General features: G+C 39.3%; 1 protein-coding gene across 1 annotated transcript in view; it reads left to right on the forward strand.

Moving 5' to 3' along the window:
- Nucleotides 1-6,039: 6,039 nt before the first annotated feature.
- LOC122758660 (netrin receptor DCC-like) overlaps nucleotides 6,040-20,191 on the forward strand; it is an 88,220-nt gene continuing 74,068 nt past the window's right edge. The window contains exon 1 of the mRNA XM_044012930.1: nucleotides 6,040-6,443. Within this exon, the coding sequence (XP_043868865.1) occupies nucleotides 6,272-6,443 (172 nt within the window). The 5' untranslated portion in view covers nucleotides 6,040-6,271. The remainder of the gene's footprint in view (nucleotides 6,444-20,191) is intronic.

Consider the following 20,191-nt stretch of genomic DNA (forward strand, 5'->3'; position numbering starts at 1 on the left):
GAGTCGCTGGCGAAACCAGCGCTAATAAACTGATAAAACCTCCGGCTATTGATTCTGACCTCAAACAGGCCCGGCTCTGCCCAACAGTCTGGCCACTGATAATTGGTACCAAGCTAAATGGTTTCAACTTTTGGAAGAAATCCCGAGCGTTTGGAACGGACACATCAGTCGTAAACATAAACTCAAATGTTTCTGCATTAAAAAAATCAAAAAAATGTGAATTTCACTGGAGTTTTGAGGAAATAAAAGTGATAATAACATTTCATAGTTATGAAACAGCATAAATGACGCATTTTATTACACATCATGTGTTTCAAAAGGACCAACAATCACTAAAACTGTGTTGTGGAGCAGGCTGGAATATGACTGAAAACACAAAGAAGTGTCAACAGTTTCACTTTGTGCTTCTCAAAAACCTGCTTGATGAAAATAAATCAGCTTTTATTTCATGGTGTGACGAAGCTGTGAGTAAGATGTAGTTTAGTTTTAGACGAAACCCCCAGAAAGATTAGCATCACAATATCGTCTGCATAGAAACACACCATTAAATCTGCTGCAATAAACACGCCACTAAACCTCACGACTCCTCCTTAAATATTTTAAATCACTACAATATTTTCCACAAAATTTGTACAAAGAAATATTTAGTTCTGTCAAATGCTTTGTTAAAATCAATATTTTTTGGGAACATAAATGTGTGAAAATAATCTGTAAAGACCAAATAAATAATGTGCAGATTCCAAATGACCACATAGTGACCGTGAAACTGAATATAAATCATGAATAAAAATATCATGACGAGTTGAGAGTCATCTGTGTAACATGATAACACACGTGAGTTATTTCACGATTAACTTCCTTAAGTAAACTTCCAGTTTCAGGAAACACAACATTGTTATCAACACAAGAGTGAATGACTTTGATATATATTCTGTGTTGTTTAAAACAAAAATCATACTTACATTTACACAAATGACAATTCCAATTACAAGCCAATAATATCTTATTTTTATTGACAATTAGGAAATCCAGTAAATGATCTTAATTTATGATCTCAGTTTTTAAAGCATCCTCCTGTGATTTTACCTTCCAGGTCTCGATTTGAAATAAAACAGCTTGTGAATGACTTTAAATATTCTTAAAAAAAAAAATGTCATTAAACACATCATTTTTCCCCGAAAAACTGTTTTAGATCAAATTATCTGCGCAGTCATTTTCCTCAACACTAACCCAGCAGCGCGAGCTAATGAGCAACATTTAAATTAAAATTCCACAAAGTTACCCCCCAATTATACGATGATTAAAAAAACCCGGCGGAGCAAACACAGAGGCCACTTCTTTTTTTACTTTCTGTGATTTTTGCTCTGCAGTGCGACGACGATGAAGCTGATCCAATTAATTATCGTCCATTTGAAAACTGCAGCGCGTGTTACAATGTGCTGATTAATTTATGTTCGTTTAAGAGAATTTGCATTTGCCTACGTATAGTTTAAAGTTTAAAAATTACAAAATGACAAGTACCGTCTCAATATTTTCACACTAATAAAATATCGATTTAGTCACTCAAAAATATTGCATTTTATGGTTTGAAAATACACGTGTTCTTGGCGCTCCCTGATTTGTTCTTTTTCTGTACAATTATTTTGTTGGAGTGCAAAGAATATTTTGTTTGACATTCTCCATCTTCTGCAGTCTCCAGTCTCACCATTAGAGGTCACCAATTATCACGTAATGGATGCCTGACTGGTTCCGCTCTCCTCCGCTGGCTCTCTTTTGAGTTTAGAATTCAATTTAAAATGTTATCACTTTCATTTAATGGATTAACTCCCTCTCATTGAACTGACCTTTAAAAATCTACTCATCACCAACTTTCAATAGCAGAACTTTCACACCACGCGCTCACTTTTCTGCCGACGACTCACCTCATTATCGCAACCGCGCAGGGTTTTTTTTTTTTTTACAGCGTCTACAGCTGTATATAATAGTTTGACGGGTCATTTTCACATAGTTTCATCTCATATTTGCCCTTTTATATTTATATATGTCCATGAAATGAACCACAAAACTCAGTCAGAGGCCTTTTTTGATAAACATCGTGTTACAAAAACAAAAACAGAGAATTTGTACAAAGTAAATGCCTCAGGGTTTTATGTTCATAAAACGTATTGCAAATTTCTATATTATGAATATGTTAGTAGCACAGTGGTTCCCAAACACTGGGTCGGGACCCACATATGGGTCACGGGCGAGAATTTTGTCAACCTCTCAGTTCAGATTGATCTGTATGTGTTTAGCAAGAAAATGCTACCCTACAACAACAAAACATACACATCCCACCTTCTGTCCAGCCCTCTCATCAAAGCTCCACCCACAAAGCAAACACAGGAAGTGGCTGTCTGGAGTTTAACTTTAAGCTTAGCTGACAACTTTATTTGTTGATCACTTTTAGGACGTGAAAAGAATTCCAACAAACAAACCCAAGGTTTAAATTAACGCTGTGATTCAGGCTTTTCTAGTAAGTGTGTAAAACTTTAGTTTTTGTTTAATTGAGGAAACAAACTTGGCTTTTAAATTGACCATTAAACATTGTGTGTGTGTGTGTGTGACATAAGACACGTAAACATAAACATCTCTCAGATAATTACTGTGTTTCCATTAAAGACGCAAACATAAACCTAATGAGCTTTTGTGTGCGACTCATTTTCTTTTGTCTCCAAATTGAAATAACGACAGAGATAATTATTTTTTTGAGCTGTGTGTGTATGTGTGTGTGTGTGTGTGTGTGAGATCGTCCCCGTCCATTAAACTGTTGAATGTTGGTGTTTTATTCCTCGCGTCACTACAGAACTCCAGACCTTCTCTTCTGACCTCGTTAGTCAAACACCAACAGGACACTTTTTTAGGCTCTGATTGTGTGGAATTAGCTCGGCTGTTTAGTTTTTGCTGAACTCATAAACCCAATAATTTAAATGTCATCGTTAGTGTTTGAAGTTAAAACTCAATAAATAGCGTTCTGTGTTTCCTGGAAATAGTGTCACTGTTAATAACCGAGAGTAAAAGAGGCCACTAGGCGAAGTATCATTAAAATGTTAAAATCCACTCTGTGGTGAACTGGGAGCGATTAAATGTGTTTAAAGTGGACTTCTTTGTTACCGACTGTTTGACCCGCAGGTTTATTTTTTAATCAGATCAGGTTTGTTTGATTTTATGGACCGTGAATAGAACGGAACATCCAAGGTTTGAAACTAACGTGGGAGTGGCTTCTCTCTCACTCATCTGAATCTGAATATTTGGACCGATTGATAACGTGTCACTGCTCATTTGATCAGTCAGTACCACCCACTGTGTCACGGGGGGGTTGGGTCGAACCATAAAGCTCTATGGTCGACACAGTTTGACTCAGTTTTTACTCTGTGTTTTTTTTCTGAGAGGAAATCAGCGGCTCGGATCAACAGCAGAGTCTGTGTGTTCATCCAAGAACGGATATTAATGTCGGACAGGAAATTAAAAGCTGGGTCTTTGTGTGTGTGTGTGTGTGTGTGTGGATCCAAATTCACACAAAAGTTCATTAAACATTTTGTCCAACATGAAACATTTCCAGTTCCCTTCTCTTTGTGTTATATTTCTGCTGAGGACTGAATTAAAGACGGTTTATGTGAAATGTATTTGCAATTATTTGGCAATAACTCCATAAAAACCTTACAGTATATTCTATAGTAGTTATAGTTCTATACAGTATAAATATACAGTGCAAAACTAATTTATTAGACCACCACCCACTGTGAGGTTTATGCAAACATGTTTTTGGTTTGTTTGTGTAATAGTTAACACACCAGTCTTCTTCCCAGTGAGTTGACTTAATTAACTTAAAATAATAATAAATAAATAACAACAGCATTGTTCGTTTTAAACAAGTTTTTGAAAGATTTGTAAGATATTGATGTTTTCTCTCGTTTTCATGACAGGTGGTCTAATAAATTTGTGAAACATTGTGGTTCTAACTGTCCATCACAGGACAAATGGTCTCTTTCAGTCCCTTACAGACCAAGTCTGGATCCATAAATTCATGCTTCTGGTGACATCTTCCCAGCCTTTTACTTAAGATTTATGTTTATATGTTTTTGGTGACATGCAAAAAAAAATGCTGCGATTTATATATTTCTCTCACAAAATGTTGGGTGTGGCTGATATGTTGATAAAAATAAAAAATGTAACTTTATAATGATTGTTGTGTTTTTAGGGACCGTTCGTCTGTATGTGTTCATATTGTTGTGTATTATTGTGTATATTTATTTCATCTGGTTATTTTCAGCTCAAGGAAAAAACAAGTGTTACACTCAAAGTGTTAAGTGCAAAAAATGTCCTATTGAAAACCATTCCAACTCCATTTTTTGACCTCACTGCCATTAAAGCATAACACGTGTATTCTATTATTATTATTGTTATTATCTGGGTGTCAATCTGGGCTTCTGCCTTGGAACTGATCATTTTTACTACTCTCCACCAGATGGCGTTATTTTTTGGTGCTGCCTGCCCTGTAACTTTACTGTTATTATTGTTAAGGTCATGGAACTGCTGCACTCCCCGAGTTACATGAGGAGGACCACTGGTGGTACAGGTACCACAGTTTGAGAACCATGGTGTTAGATAATATGTGTGTGGGTGTCTTGTCCTGTCGTATTTTTGTTACTTTTTGCTTACGTTCTTGTGTGTTTTTCCAACTGTGTGTGTGTGTGTGGTGTCACAGTGGGTGCACTCTGAAGTGTGCGTTGTCAAAAGTTGTGTCGGGGAAAAGTTTTTCCCAGAGTTTTCCGGAATCACAGTTGTTTCACAGCAGAACGGCGGTGAAGGTGAAGAACCTGTGAACTGGTTTGTCATTAAAACTCACTCACTCTCAACAACAACAACATCAGCAGCGGAGATTTGTCCTGGTGTTCTGTTGTGTTTGTGCTCGGGAAATAAAAGGCACGCACAAACACACACATGCAGACACACACATTTCATATAATCATTGAAAACATTTGATAATAAAAATAAGAAAATAATTATGCTCATAAACCTTTTATTGCAATATAATATGATATGTAAGTGTTCATTTTATAATTAACTGTTTTTGTATTATTGTACTATTTTATATTATTTTATTCTGTCATTATTTTGGTAAGCAATTTGCTAGCATTTTGTGCCATTTAACTAGTAAATAATAATGTGTATTAGACTTTTATTACTATTGTTAATCAACAATACATTAATACCAATCGCTTTATCAAATTTATAACAGTTGTTTACATTATAATGCAGTATTTCAATCCTAAAAGCAAACTTTTTACAACATATTTTATATCTTATATGATCAAATATAATATATAATGCATGTGAAATGTGTAATATCAACAAATCAATCATAATATGAATCATTTTACATGAAATTAAATCAAATTATTTTAAATGAATCATGTAATAATCACATCAGTCAAATATATACATACTGTATGTCATAGACATGTAGTGTCCGAGTGTGACCACAGGGGGCAGAAAAGTTCAGCTAATCTCTCCCTGCTGCTTCTCCTCCTCCTCCTCCTCCTCCACTCCATCTCCAGGCTTTACATCCAGCCTCTTTAGATCAATGGCTCCATACTGAAGTAATGTCTCTCTACCATCAGAGAGAGAGAGGGGGTCCGACTGCCTCCCCCCCTCCTCCTCCCTCCTCCTCCCTCCTCCTCCAGCTCTCCCTCTCTCCCTCTCGCCCTCCCTCACTGTCTCTCTCTCTCTCCCGGCAGACGGAGCAGACCTCCGGGAAGGCAGCGTGGCTCGTCGTGGATTGTGACCGTCCTCGCACCACTGTGACCGGGCATGAGCCGCAGCCTCGCACCGCTCCAGTGACGACGACGATGATGATGATGATGATGATGATGATGGAGCTCGTGCCTTCATAGTTACTGTCAACTTCTCAACACACACGGAACTAACAGCGCGTGTGTGAGCGTGTGTGTGTGCGCGTGACAGAGAGCGAGAAGGGGAGAGAGAGTGTGTGTGTGAGTGTGTGTGTGTGTATGCGTGTGTGTGTTTGTAATTTTTTTGGGGGGAGATCCAGGGATTATTTTAGGGAAGAGGAGAGGGTCTACTCCTCCTCTTCATCCTCTTCATCCTCGTTCCTTCTTTCCTCTCGTGACACTTGGATTCTGTGGAGGATTTTTCTGTGTTTTTTCTTTCTTTTTTTTGAGTGATAAGATCCACGGGGAGCAGGATCAGGTTTTTGCGGGACTGGATCATGCGGGGCGGCATGGATCTGGTTCTGGTTGGATGTACGATGATGTGTGATGGTTGGGAGGCGCTGGTGCTGAGGAGGAGGAGGAGAACAGGAGGAGGACTCCACCTGCTGCTGCTGCTGCTGCTGATGATGAAGATGATGCTGATGCTGCCTGCTCCCACCACAGCCACCGGTGAGTGGACATGTCTCCATCCTGCAGCCTGTGTGTGTGTGTGTGCGCGCGCGCGCTGTGTGCGTGTTTGCAGAGATATCGTTGTGAGACCCTGTATTGTTTTAAAACCTTTGGAGTGAGGACCTTTTGCACTGTGACGACATTTGGGCAGGTCCTCACTTTATTTTCGCTGAAATGTCCTCCAGAGGCCGTTTTCAGGCTGCTCTCAAGTGTGTGTGTGTGTGTGTGTGTGTATGTGTGTGCGCGCATGTGTTGCTCTGGTTGCCGCAGACCAGATCAGAAGTGACACGTTCAGAGACGCTGCTAGAAATTTTGGGGCACCATGAAAGAAAATACTACTGCTGCCCTACCCAACACACACGTTCCCAAAAGGTCCAGTGTGTAAGAATTAGTGACATCTACTGGTGAAGCTGCAGTAAACCAGTTTTCCACTGACCCCTCCCTTGGTTTCCAATGATGGAACTCCAGAGGCTCTCACATACCAGAGAGGATGTTGATGAAACAAAATCGCCCCTTGGGTTACCGTAGAAACATAGCGCCACACGATGGCGGCCTATGCAAAGCAAGGCTCTTTGCTTTAACAACGTATAAAATATTTGTTACCAGGCAACAAAATAACAAAGTTTTAAAGTGATTACATGAATGTATCGTGTGCTAGAATTTGATGATACAATGTCACGTCCCTGTAAAGAATATTGGGTATAAAAGTATCTAATTCACATGTAATATTGAGAGAATAAGAATTTTTTTACCAACTTTTGGCTCGACCTCTTTGTCGATGACTTACTATTTATTTTTCAAGAAATACATTGTGTAATTGTAAATGTCTCAATGAGTACAGACATAGCTCATTTGAATGTTTTTGTAAAAAACAATGTAAAAAAATATTGAATTTATGGTATTTTCATATCTGTCTTGGTGTAATCATCATTTTTCATGGGTTTCCTCTAACTTTTCCTCTGGATCTCTTGTTTTCCTCTGGTTTTCCTCTGGATCTCTTGTATTCCTCTGGTTTTCCTCTGGATCTCTTGTTTTCCTCTGGTTCTTCTCTTTTCTTCTTTTTCCTCTGGTTTTTTCTCTTGTTTTCCTCTGGTTTCCTCTGGTTCTTCTCTGGTTTTCCTCTGGTTTTCTCTCTGGTTCTTCTCTCTCTGGTTCTTCTCTGGTTTTCCTCTGGTTTTCTCTGGGTTTTCTCTCTGGTTTTCCTCTGGTTCTTCTCTGGTTTTCCTCTGGTTTTCTGGTTTTCCTGGTTTTCCTCTGGTTCTTCTCTCTATTTTCCTCTGGTTCTCTCTCTCTGGTTTTCCTCATTTTCCTCTGGTTTGGTTTTCTCTCTCTCTTCCTCTGGTTCTTCTCTGGTTTTTTTTTTTCTGGTTCTTCTCTGGTTTTCTGGTTCTTCTCTGGTTTTCTTCTTGTTTTCCTCTGGTTCTTCTCTGGTTTTCCTCTGGTTTTCCTCTCTGTGTTGATGCTGATTATGCTGCTGTGTTCCACTGGTTTGAGGATAAATGGATTCCAGTGAGTGAAGCTGCTGTTTCACCTCCACACTCACTTTTAAAATAGTGAATTCAGCGTTGGCTGCTGGTGTTTAGGCTGCTGGTCTCACTGACTTATTGCAGGTTTTTAGTGGGTTTGCTGTGGTGTCTGCGTGTTTCGTGGAGCTTTGTTGGGATTTCACTTAACTTGTGCTGGTTTCATGGACTTTGGCTGCAGCTCCAGCAGCAGGCTGACTCTGACACAGAAGGGTTTGTTTAAATGTGTCGCACGTGTCTGCGGTTTAACCACGTTTTGTTGGATTCCTGCGAGTCTGTTGCTGTTACTGTTGCTCTGTCGAGGTTTCAGTGAATCTTTCAGGCTTTAGTTGCTCTTTTGTCCCAGAATGAAGACTTTTATTTCATGAAGCTGATCCTCAGGTTTCAAAAATCTTTTATTAAAATCGCATGCATTCATAACTGACTGCTAAATAAATCGGCAACTATTTTGACAAAAAAACACTGAATCACATTTTCACCTTGTTTGACATTTAATTGGACCAAATAACCAATAGATGAATCACTTAAGTGATTTTTCTTTCATTTTTTGTGATTTCAGCCTCTTAAATGGGAATGTTTTGGTTTTTATGACCGTAAACTAATCTTTTTTCCTTTCATTTAATCTGTAACTAAAATGTTAGACCTTCATTTTTAATGATGTCAATTATTATGTTGTGGTTATGATCTGATGTGGTTATTTTTGAGTTTGTGTGAAAAATACTGGGTGACATTTTTCACCTTTTTCTACGCTGCAAAACACAGCTCAAATATTATCAAATGTATTTTCTTGTTTTAAGAAAACATATCTGCCAATGGTGTAAGAAAAACTGGTGGTGTAACAAATGGTGTAACAAGCTCTTAAATTGAGACAATTTCAGATAGAAATTTTCAAAACTGTCTCATAAGAAATGTTCACTTTCTTGATTAAGCTAACTTCATGTGTGTGATGGTGAATTTTATATCTGTAAAGCTTGTTTCTGGTAATTAAATTGTGAAGTTTGCCGTAATATTTGATGAATATCTTATTTTCTCGTGCAAAACTGGCTTGAAAAGGTTAGTTTAGGTTTAAAAATAAAAACAATTTCCCAAAAATGAGGCTTATTTTACTTTGTAAATTTTTGCTGTGTGACATTTTATGAGTCAAACTAAATCGATTAACTGAGACAATAATCATTAGATCAATCTCGTCCAGTCGTGGTAATATTCAACTGGAATCTGGTGTGACGAGTCCAGAGTTGATGACAGGAGGAGATTCAGGTGGTGAGAGCTCAGGAACAGGTGTGTGTGTGGATGGGCGGGACTTATAGATGAGAGGGAACCAGGGGAAAACATGTGAGGACGTCTGCTGCTGCTAGTGGTTTAGGTGGTTAGAGGAAGGAAAGTCCTGCGGGAACTGAAGCAGAGCGTCAGGTCTGACTCTCCGTCTCACTGTGAGTCTCCTGCCGTCAATAAATTATGTCCAAGCACTTTAATTAAGCTAATTGGTGGTAGGAGACCTCACACACACACACACACACACACACACACACACACACACACACACTGATATTCCTTCTGCAGCTCGGCTTTTAAATCCTCTGTTGAATATTTCAGTCACACCGAGACTTTAACCGTGCGTCATTAAACGCACCACCACACACTCGTCCTATACTTGATTCATTAAACCTTCACACACACACACACACTCTTTATTCTTCTTAGGACTATGTATTGACTTCCATTAATTTAAATTGACCAGTTCCTCAGAAATCAGGTTCTGCTTCATTAGGACCAGGTTTTGATCTCCATGTGGACTACTGGCTGGTTTCCGTGACTTTAGAGGACATTCATTTGCTGAGACTTACTCTAACCTTAACCATAACGATTACTGACATAACCCTTAACCAAAAGGGCTTCCACCGGCTCGGCACGGCATGATTAGGTTGCATCTACACTACAAAAAAGTACCTACTTAACGTGGGCGGAGTCATCACTGCACGGCTGAAACTGCGGTGACTTATGTGACACACACACACACAAGTGACTAGTGACTTTACACCAGACTTCTGTAGTTGTTGGAGATTAACCCACGTGTTTAGGATTGTTAAGCAGTTTTAATTTATCTACAATTCAGCACTGTTGGGCTTGATTTGTGTCCACACGTCTCCAGAGTACAGCCTGCTACTCCACAGACGACAGCGGCAGCTACTGTGGCTCGCGATCAGCGGCGCTGTCCCTAAACACACCACTCCACTGTTAAATATAGACGTAGTTGTTGGAGATTAACCCACGTTTTTAGGATTGTTAAGGAGTTTTAAGTGATCTACAGTTTGGCTTGATTTCTGTGTGTGGGACGTCTCTTCCTCTAATGGGACTCAGCGGCCGGCAGTCTGACCAATCATCACATAGTACCTGCTTAAGCATGCTTGGAACCTCACCTGAGCAGGTACTACAGTAGTACCTGGTACCAGGTACTAGGCTAGTGGAAACGCTACTTAAACTCGAGTAGAGCCGGTGGAAATGTGCCATAAATGTATTTTAGTACTCCCAAAGAGACACATACACACATGCACACATACACACATGCACACATGCACACATACACACACACATGCACACATACACACATGCACACACATGCACACACATGCACACATGCACACACATACACACATGCACACATACACACATGCACACATGCACACATACACACATGCACACATGCACACATGCACACATACACACACACACATACACACATGCACACACACACACACACACACACACATACACACATACACATACACACATGCACATGCACATGCACACATGCATACACACATACACACATACACACACATACATGCACACATGCATATACACACATGCACACACACACATACACACATGCACACATGCACACATGCACACACACATGCACACACATGCACACACACACACACATACACACATACACACATTACACATACATACATGCACACATGCACACATGCACACACACATGCACACATGCACATGCACACACACACACACACATACACACATACACACATGCACACATGCACACACACACATACACACATGCACACATGCACACACATGCACACAGACACACACACATGCACACGTGCACACACATAGGTTTGTGGGGTTAAGACTCTGCATTCACTTCCATTCATTTGAACAAACAAAACCAAGATTTAAACTTTAACCAGATCCTCAGAAATGAGGTTCTGCCTCATTAGGACCAGGTTTTGGTCTCAGGTCAGTGTTTATGACAGAACAAAGGTCCTAAAGACGCAACAAATACAAGAACACACACTGAACCTCCTGAAGTAGAGAGTTAATCAGTGGTTGAGATGAAAAGCAGCAGGTTGTCATGGTTCAATCATGACTCAAACAAAAGTCCTTTTAGGAACGTCACTTCAGACTAACTCGATTCTGTCTTCATCAGGAGTGAGCAACTGGTGGCTCGTGGGCCAAAACTGGCCTACCAGCATTAATATATGGTCCAGTAGATTCATTTAAAAAAAATCAAATATTTAATTAAATAGTTTCTTTTCTTAAATAAATAATAAGTTCCTGTAGCTTTTATTGTGAAAAACCATGAACTGAGTCAAAAAGCAGTTTTAACTTTTTTTTAATCAACACGTCTCTTAAAGTTTTGTACAATATTGAACAGTTTAGATTAGAAGAAAAAAGTTAGTGGACAAAAAATCCAAACAGATTTTGTCCAGATATTCAATATCTTGGAAAAGTACTTCGACACCTGTTTTTAATTATATTTAACATTTAACGAAAACAGAAAAATATGGAATCATGAGTCAAATCTGCAAAAATGTTTAAATTGGATCACACTTTTGTTGCTAAAATGTTACATTAAAATACATTTAAAAATTCACTTGTTTTTAATGTAATGTTTTAATGTCACTTCCTGTTTGCCCACTTCCTCCTCCCAGCCACTTCCTGTATAAATCACTTCCTGGTTAGTGACTTCCTGTTTGGCAAACATTTTGAATCACGTGAATCAACGTTTTGAATAATATGTTAAATTCACTCGTTTGAAGTGTCACAGCAACAAAACAGTAAGTTTCATGTTGATGTTCAATTATGTTGATGTTTTACACACAGAGGTGGTGACGTGGTTCATTTTGATGCCTCACAAAAAGAAGGTTCTTGGTTTAAATCCCAGTTACATATGTTCTCTCCCGTGTGTTGTTGGGGTTTTAGATTCACATTCTTCTTTTTTTATTAGATTAGGTTATTTTTGTTTTTTTCGTTGTGTTTCTGACCTTGTGGTCAAATCTGTGGATTATAATCCTCAGATTACAGCACAGTGTTTAGTCTTTTTCTGTATGTGTGTGTGTGTGTGTGTGTGTTCTTGTATTGGTTTTCTCTTTGGACCATTTTTTCTGTCATAAACACTGGTCCAAAACCTGGTCCTAATGAGGCAGAACCTCTTTTCTGAGGAACTGGTTACAGATTAGGACTAAGATTTGAATTCTGCTCAAGATAAGGTTGGGAATTCAAAATGAGTGGAAGTCAATGGAGAGTCCTAAGAAGGATATCTATGTGTGTGTATGTGTGTGTGTGTGTGTGTGTGTGTGTGTTCTTATTTGAACAATCTTGTGTGAATCAGTGCTGGATTAAAACTCAGCTGATTTTATCTCTGAACCTTTTTGTCTTAATCCAGAGGAGGATTTGTCTGTTTCTGTTCACTTAGACACGAAATATGTCAGTTTTCACGTTGTTCATTCATTTAAATGCAACATTTGAAGTTAATCTCAGTTTCATACGTGGCTTTTTTCTTTTCTTTGCTTCAGGATTCCTTCGGTTTTGACTTTATTCTCCATCAAATCAGTCAGTAAATAAAGAACTAAAGTAAAGAACTAAAACTGTGTGTAAATACAGTAACTCTGCTTTAATTGGATTTGGTTTCCTCGACATTATTTACATACACTTGGCTTTCAAATTGAATGATTCTATTATCCAAGTGGAGCTGATTCATAGTGAAACGTTTGATTTTATCTGCTCTGATCAATGTTTTCTTTCTCTCTCACTTTGATCGCATGAACTTCTGTCGAAGTGAAAACAATGACGGATCAGTTTGTGTGAGTGATACAAGTTTCTGTTCTGTTCATATGGGATTATATCAAGTTCATTTGATTGACACAAAAAGAATCTTTAAATATCAAAAACCCCACAGAACAAAGTCATTTCTAAGTCGCTGTAACTTAAATATGAAGTGAAGGGCCGCATGAAATCAACTCGGGGGCCACATGTGGGCCATGAGCCAGGAGTTTGAGACCTCTATTTTAAAATACGGAGACAGAAACACGTGTTGCTGACATTTAGTTTGGTTTAATCTGCATTTATTAAAACTCCTTTTATTCAATTTTAGTAGTTCCTTCTTTAACGTTTTACTGTTTAATCTAGTCGCGTCTTTTCTCATCTCATTTTATATCGTATCAGAGTCAAATCTAATCCTAATCTGGTCTCATCCTGCCACTGCTCCTTCACGCCAAAAGCATCTTCTGCCGTCTCGTCTCTGTCTCGCCTTCGTCTCGTCTTCGTCCCGTGAATATCAAACAGTCTGATACAATAACTGTGTTGTATCTAATCTTATCACATGGTTTAATCTCATTTAGTCTCTTTAATCTTCTGTCTTATCTTGTTACATTTATCTGATTTTCTTTTATTACTGGCTTGTTCTTTTCTTCTGTGTTTGTTTGGCAGCGCAGAATAACTGGAAATCAAAAGGACACATTTTGTTTTTAGTTTTGACTTTTACTGCGTTTTTTTACATTTACGTTAATAACTAAAGCAAGAGCTGCATGTAATTATTAGAATATAATGTTCTAATAATTACAATTATATTAGAATTTATATATGTTTGTGTGTGTGTGTAGTAGAATAAAGGTTTATTGTACAATATTTGTACGTATGTCGTATGCATGTGCGCAACATCTTCTTCAGCAGGGCTACAGCGCCACCGCCAGGCCTGGCATATGTACTACAGGGTTTTCCTGAAACGATGTCGTGTTTTTACCGAACGACAAAGAAAAAAGATTTGATGTTTACATTTGTTTTGTGTGGATAAAAGCCTTAACATAAGATAAGATTGTCCTTTATTAGTCCCGCAAAGGGGAAATTGACAGTGTCACAGCAGCAAAGATGGTTAAGATAAAGGTAATAAATAATAATAAACATGCATTCTCACATCTGTGATTGTACGACATGGAAAAACTGTGACCGTAAGATTATAAAAAGACGAGAAAACATTTCACACACTGTACCTTTAATTTGTAAATGAAGGTCGTCCCACCTTCATAATGGATCCATCTGTTCTTTAAATGAAAGTGATGAAAGCCGCGCGAGGATCAATACGTGCAGAGACTGAGCGTGTATTAGTGATAAGTTATTGATCAGCTGACTCTGATCATCACACAGAGATGACTGCAGCTGGAAATGATTCCTAATCTTTTCCTTCTGACGCCGCGTATCGATCTCGGCCGACGGAAGACGGATCGAGTCCAGCGGCACAGAACCGTCCTCCGCGGATCGGTCGGCCTCGGCAGAATCAATCAACATGATCAGTTGGAGCCGCAGGTGATGGATGGTGGTTTCCTCACCTCTGCCAAATCACGTTCATTCAAATCATCAGGATTAGATTTCAGCGCGCGGACAGATTATATGGATAAAGTGGAACTTTCTGTTTTATTTAATAATTCATTTAATAAGCTCAACCAAGGCAAGAACACTTGTGCTGCTTTTCCTTTAAACACTTGTACTTCCTGCTCTGACGAGGTTCAGCTGAGCCGCTCACTGATTGGTCAGAGATCAAAGCCAACGACGTCCAACTGTACATCAAAGTCAAGAAACCAGATCGTCACACGTGTTAAAAAGCCTTTATTTTGAAGGGCTAAAGCACTCCGTTAAGTATTTCTCTTTTCCAAGAGCGTCAGCGTGTAAAAGGGAAAGCAGCAGCTTTTATTCCACCTTTGTTTGAGTCTTGTGTCGTTAATTATGTTTAATGTGGAGTAGAATTATAAAAGCCTTTATTATAATCATAATAATGATTATTATTATGATTATAATTTTTATTATTATGGTATAAGAAGAGCAAGAAAAAAAATCTCATTTATTATCTGGAAACCACATGTTCCTAATTTAATGATTATCAAAGACGACTTCTTCTCCTCCTCCTCCTCTTCCTCATAAATCCATCAGCAGATAATGGACGGCGCTGCGTCTCTAATGGACGGCGCTGCTGCTTATTAATGAAAAGGTTTTCACTGCTCTGAGCTTTTAGTCTTAATGTGTTTGTGTTTTTTCTTTAATAATCAGCAGCAGCGCTCAGAGTTTTCAGACGTCAGGAAAAAAAAACAGGATTTTTCTTAAATGAATAAAAGCCTGTTGGTTTTTATGTCTCTGTTTGTGAGTTTTCTGTCTTGACTTTGGACTCGTTGATCCTGGTTTGGACGCGTTTATCCGTCCTTTCAAACCTGTTGGACTTGTAGGTCTTTAATTTCACTTAGATTATTCGTCATTTCAAACCTTCTGGGTGTAAATTTCGACTCCTGTGTCTTGATTTGTGAATTGTAATCTTGACTTTGGACTCGTTGATCCTGGTCCGGACGCGTTTATCCGTCATTTCACGCCCGCCGGTCTTGATTTGTGACGCAGACCTTGTTTTTTTTGGTTCCTCCTGTCCGGCGTGTCAAACTGCAGCTCCACACTTCCCCCGTGTCCCCGCGGGTCAGTGGGCGTCCTGGGAGATTGATCACCTGGACAAATGAAAGAGACTGTTTGTAATCACAGCCCCGAGCGGGGGATTAATAAGTTGGACGAGTGAAAACAACATTTTATTTCCCGCTGCTGTGCTCGTGGACACAAAGACCATTTATAAACATGAGAATATGATTTAAGCAGAAGTTTGTGGAGGTTTTCCATCAGTCAGTCGTCTACTGTTTATGTATCGACACAAAGCAAAGCTCTCTGTTCTCACCTAAACTGGCTCAAACGCTCGCAGCCTGTGGCTGAATTCATTATTGAAACACATTCACTGTCTTGTTTCAGGTGAAAGTCGATACCTCTGACTATTGTGTTCCAGTGGAAAGTCTCAATTCTGGAGGTGAAAAAAGAAAGTGACGGCAGATCTAAGTGGGTTTTTACTCACTTTTACGACAGGACGGGTGAATGTGTGCAGACATTCACTGAAACGAGACGGTGAGAGAAGGACAATACGGATTAACACGAGTTTTAATCTCAGGAGAATACGGATTAACACGAGTTTTAATCTCAGGAGAATACGGATTAACACGAGTTTCAATCTCAGGTGTTTGTTCAACAGTTAACTTGAATTTTACAATTACATCGTGTTTTTCTTTACGTTTTTCATCATTTCCTGTTTTATTTTGTTAATCACCCGCTCCTCCCCCAAACACGGTTCCCACGGGTGCTTGAATGCCTTGAAAGCTTTTGAAAATGACCTTAAACAGACATGGGTCATTGAAAGTGTTAAGAAATTAAAGTTGATATTTAGGTAAATGTCTGCCACTGGTGTCCTCTTCAGGGTTTCCATGGGTCCTTGAAGTCCTTGAAAGTTTGTGAAATTAGAAAAAAGATTCAAGGCCCTTGAAGGTTTTTGAAATTCACCCTTAATAGACATGAGTCCTTGAAAGTGTGAATTTGTAAAAAAAAAAATTCAAGGCCCTTGAAGGTTTTTGAAAAGCACACTAGATAGAAATGTCTTTCTCTTCAGGGTTTCCATGGGTCCTTGAAGTCCTTGAAAGTTTGTGAAATTAAAAAAAGATTCAAGGCCCTTGACGGTTTTTGAAATTCACCCTTAATAGACATTGGTCATTGAAAGTGCTTGAATTCTGTGCAAGAAAGAAGTTAAGTTGCTATTTAGGTCAATGTCCCCACATCCTTCAGGGTTTTCATGGGACCTTGAAGTCCTTGAAAGTGTGAATTTGTAAAAAAAAAAATTCAAGGCCCTTGAAGGTTTTTGAAAAGCACACTAGATAGAAATGTCTTTCTCTTCAGGGATTCCATGGGTCCTTGAAAGTTTCTGAGTTTTTTTCAAGGCCCTTGAAATTTTTCCCCAATCCATGTGTGTTTGTGTTCCTGGGAATTTTCTGTCCCTTTGAAACTCTGAATTTATCTGAGGACGGAGGGACGTTTGTCCACGACGTCCTTCCTCCACTGAAGTCGTCTCAAACCTCTGAGCTGTTGTAGTTTTGGAGGTGACGCGTGTGTGTGGCGGCGTTGCCATGGCACTGTGTGTGTGTGTGTTTAACATCAGCTGCTCTTCACTGACATTCACTCATCCATAATTCACCTGAGATCGTCGTCACCTTTTACTCACGGCCATAAACACCACTGCAGGCTGTTGTTTTCTTGATGTTGTTGTTGTTGTTGTTGTTATTGTTGTTGTTGTTGCTTTGTGTTGACAGAGTTTCTGGTTAAAGAGCTGCACAACAAATGGGAAAGGTTTTTTTAATGCAGGCGAGTGCAGTTTTCATGCCTGAGGATGAAAACGGCTGTTTCTTCATCACACACACACACACACACACACACAGATAAAGCGTAACCAGAATGTGTTTTTAAAAACATTCCTCACTCTCTCAGTCTGTGAGGTTTTTAATGTGAATGCATGAAAAAGCATGAAAAGGAGTAAAGCTGCTCTCTGATGAGCAGTTTTTCTCATTTTCTGTGCAAATTGTTGTAGAAAGCAGATTTTCAGGTTTCCCGTAGACCGTATAATATCTTAACGCTCACATGTCCGCACTGTGACGTCCATAATGCACAATGTTGAAGTAACAAAAACACATTTTATATGATTTACAAAGCAGTTCCTGTCTTTGTTTTTCTGAATTAAAGCTTTAGTGTCGAGCGGCTCAGACGGTTTTTATTGATTTCTTTGATTGACAGGTGATTGGAAGTCTCTGATTGGCAAATCGTCTGCTGCGTCTAAGAAAACTCAGACGTGGGTTATAATTTGCCGTGAAATGTGTTTGAGTTCCAACGTCGGAGCGATTTACTGGCATTCATGTGAAAGCCTGGTGAGGAGAAGCAGGAGCGTGAAGTGCAGCAGACACTTTAGACAACAGCGACTGTCCAATGACGCAAGTGGACGTAAAGTTTAGGCGTCGCTAAATCAATTTGTTGTCTTGGTCCAAAAAATTCAAACTCTGGAAATGATGACGTTCTCAAATGAAAGCAGGAAATATTCACATTTAAGAAGCTGAAAACATCACAGAAACCTGAATAATTGAATAATAATCGTCGATAAATCATTGCAGTTCTCGTCTCAGCAGAGCAGAGACATCCTTCACCGATCAGGTAATAATCAATAATCAATAACGCTCATTTTCTTAAATGAAGCTGGCTTTTCAAAATGTCTGAATTCTCTTAGAAAAACTTTATTTTCCACCTAAAAAAACATCAGTTTCTTTTCCTGATTAATCGATTAGTTGTTTGGTCATAAAAATGTTGATCAGTGTCAAACTCAAATGTCTTGTTTTTGTCCACGAACCAGAAATTATTCATTTTGAATGATTTCTTTGTCAAATGGAGCAAAGAATCCAGAGAATATTCACATTTAAGAAGCTGAAAAACGGTGATTAATGAAATGATCCATCAATCAATCAATGATTGATCGCATAAATATTCACGATCAAATCCTTCACGTTAGCTTCAACACGAAGACCGAAATCTTGTTATTAAGAAATCCGGTCGACCAGGTGTTGAGGTAGAGGGCGGGGCATAAAGTTAGCAAAGAAGCGTGGAACACGCTTGTTGTTTTTTTAATGTAGCATTAGCTTCTGGTTAGCAGTCATGTGTGGTTGTTTTGGCTAAGCCTCGTATGCTAACACACGCGTAACAAACCGCGACTCTACTCTGTGACGTCCAAACGGAGCGACGTTGAAGCCAAAACCTCTGCCCACACTGCCCACACACGAGTTGCATTGTGGGTAACGTAGGACGAAGACGAGCAGAATACAAACGGACGTGGTTTTTACGACAGATTCGTCAAATTTAAACCAACAAACTGACGACAAATGCTTCTGTTTTTAAACGTGATGACGTTCAGCTGCTGGTGTTCAGGGTTTTAGTTTCTGACGAAAAAACTAGAAAATAAACGGGTAAATAAAAGAGAGAGAGAGAAGGGTGTGCATGTTGCAGAGGCAATTACATTATGTAAATGTACCCCAGTGCAGCACACACACACACACACACACACACACACGTTTATGGAAATTTATGTGGCTGCAAAATTCACACCAGTTTTATTTAGAGTTTATTTATTTAAATCTTTTATTTAAAGATTTTTGTTTTTGTTTGTTTTTCCATCAGTGATCGTACGAAACTATGAAGTTGTGGAAAATGACGCGATGACACCAGACTGAGCAGAGATCAATTAAAGTGGCTCAGGTGGTTTCATTGATTTTTTTGATTGACAGGTGATTGGACGTCTCTTATTGGCCCAAATTACAAAGTGATTGATGACTGAAAAACACATTCACAGCCTCAGATGAGATGAACTGCCTCGGCTGCAGTTTCCTCCTCACGCTCATGAATATTCATGAGGGAGAGAGCGAGAGAGACTCAGACTCCTCCCACCACCGTTGCCACGCTAACAGCAGCAGCAGAAACAGAGCGGCCAGTGCTGCAGCGCTGCTGCTGCCATGTGGATTTATGGCCACTTATAAAGATAAGTGATGCATCCTGTATGCAGCGCACACACACGCACACACTCACAGACACACACGCACACACTCACAGACACACACACACACACACACAGGGATGCTGTAGACTTACTGGTCACAGGAAAACCGTCCTTTCTTTGCCTTTGAGTTACGTATTTGGTGACGGAGATTATTTGTCAGCCACTGACACAGATTAAAAGTCTGACTGTAGTCAGACTAAGACGATAATTCAGTTTTCATAATGTCACGTAAAAATGTATCTCGGGCTCGCCGTTGTTAGCAATACTGGTCGATAACAACGTGCTACATGCTATTCTGCGCTACACGACTCAAAATGTCCAGAATTTAAAATCTACAATGAAAGTTTCCACTGAACGAGTGAAAGTTTGGTTTAGTGTCGGTCGTCTGTGACTGAATCACAACTCTGCTCCTTTTACTACAGTGACACCTGTGTGACGGCCAAGTGTAACCTGGCAACCAGAGACACTGATGTTGCTTCTGGGATGTA

Source organism: Solea senegalensis, linkage group LG21 (assembly GCF_019176455.1).
Source record: "Solea senegalensis isolate Sse05_10M linkage group LG21, IFAPA_SoseM_1, whole genome shotgun sequence".
NCBI lineage: Eukaryota > Metazoa > Chordata > Actinopteri > Pleuronectiformes > Soleidae > Solea > Solea senegalensis.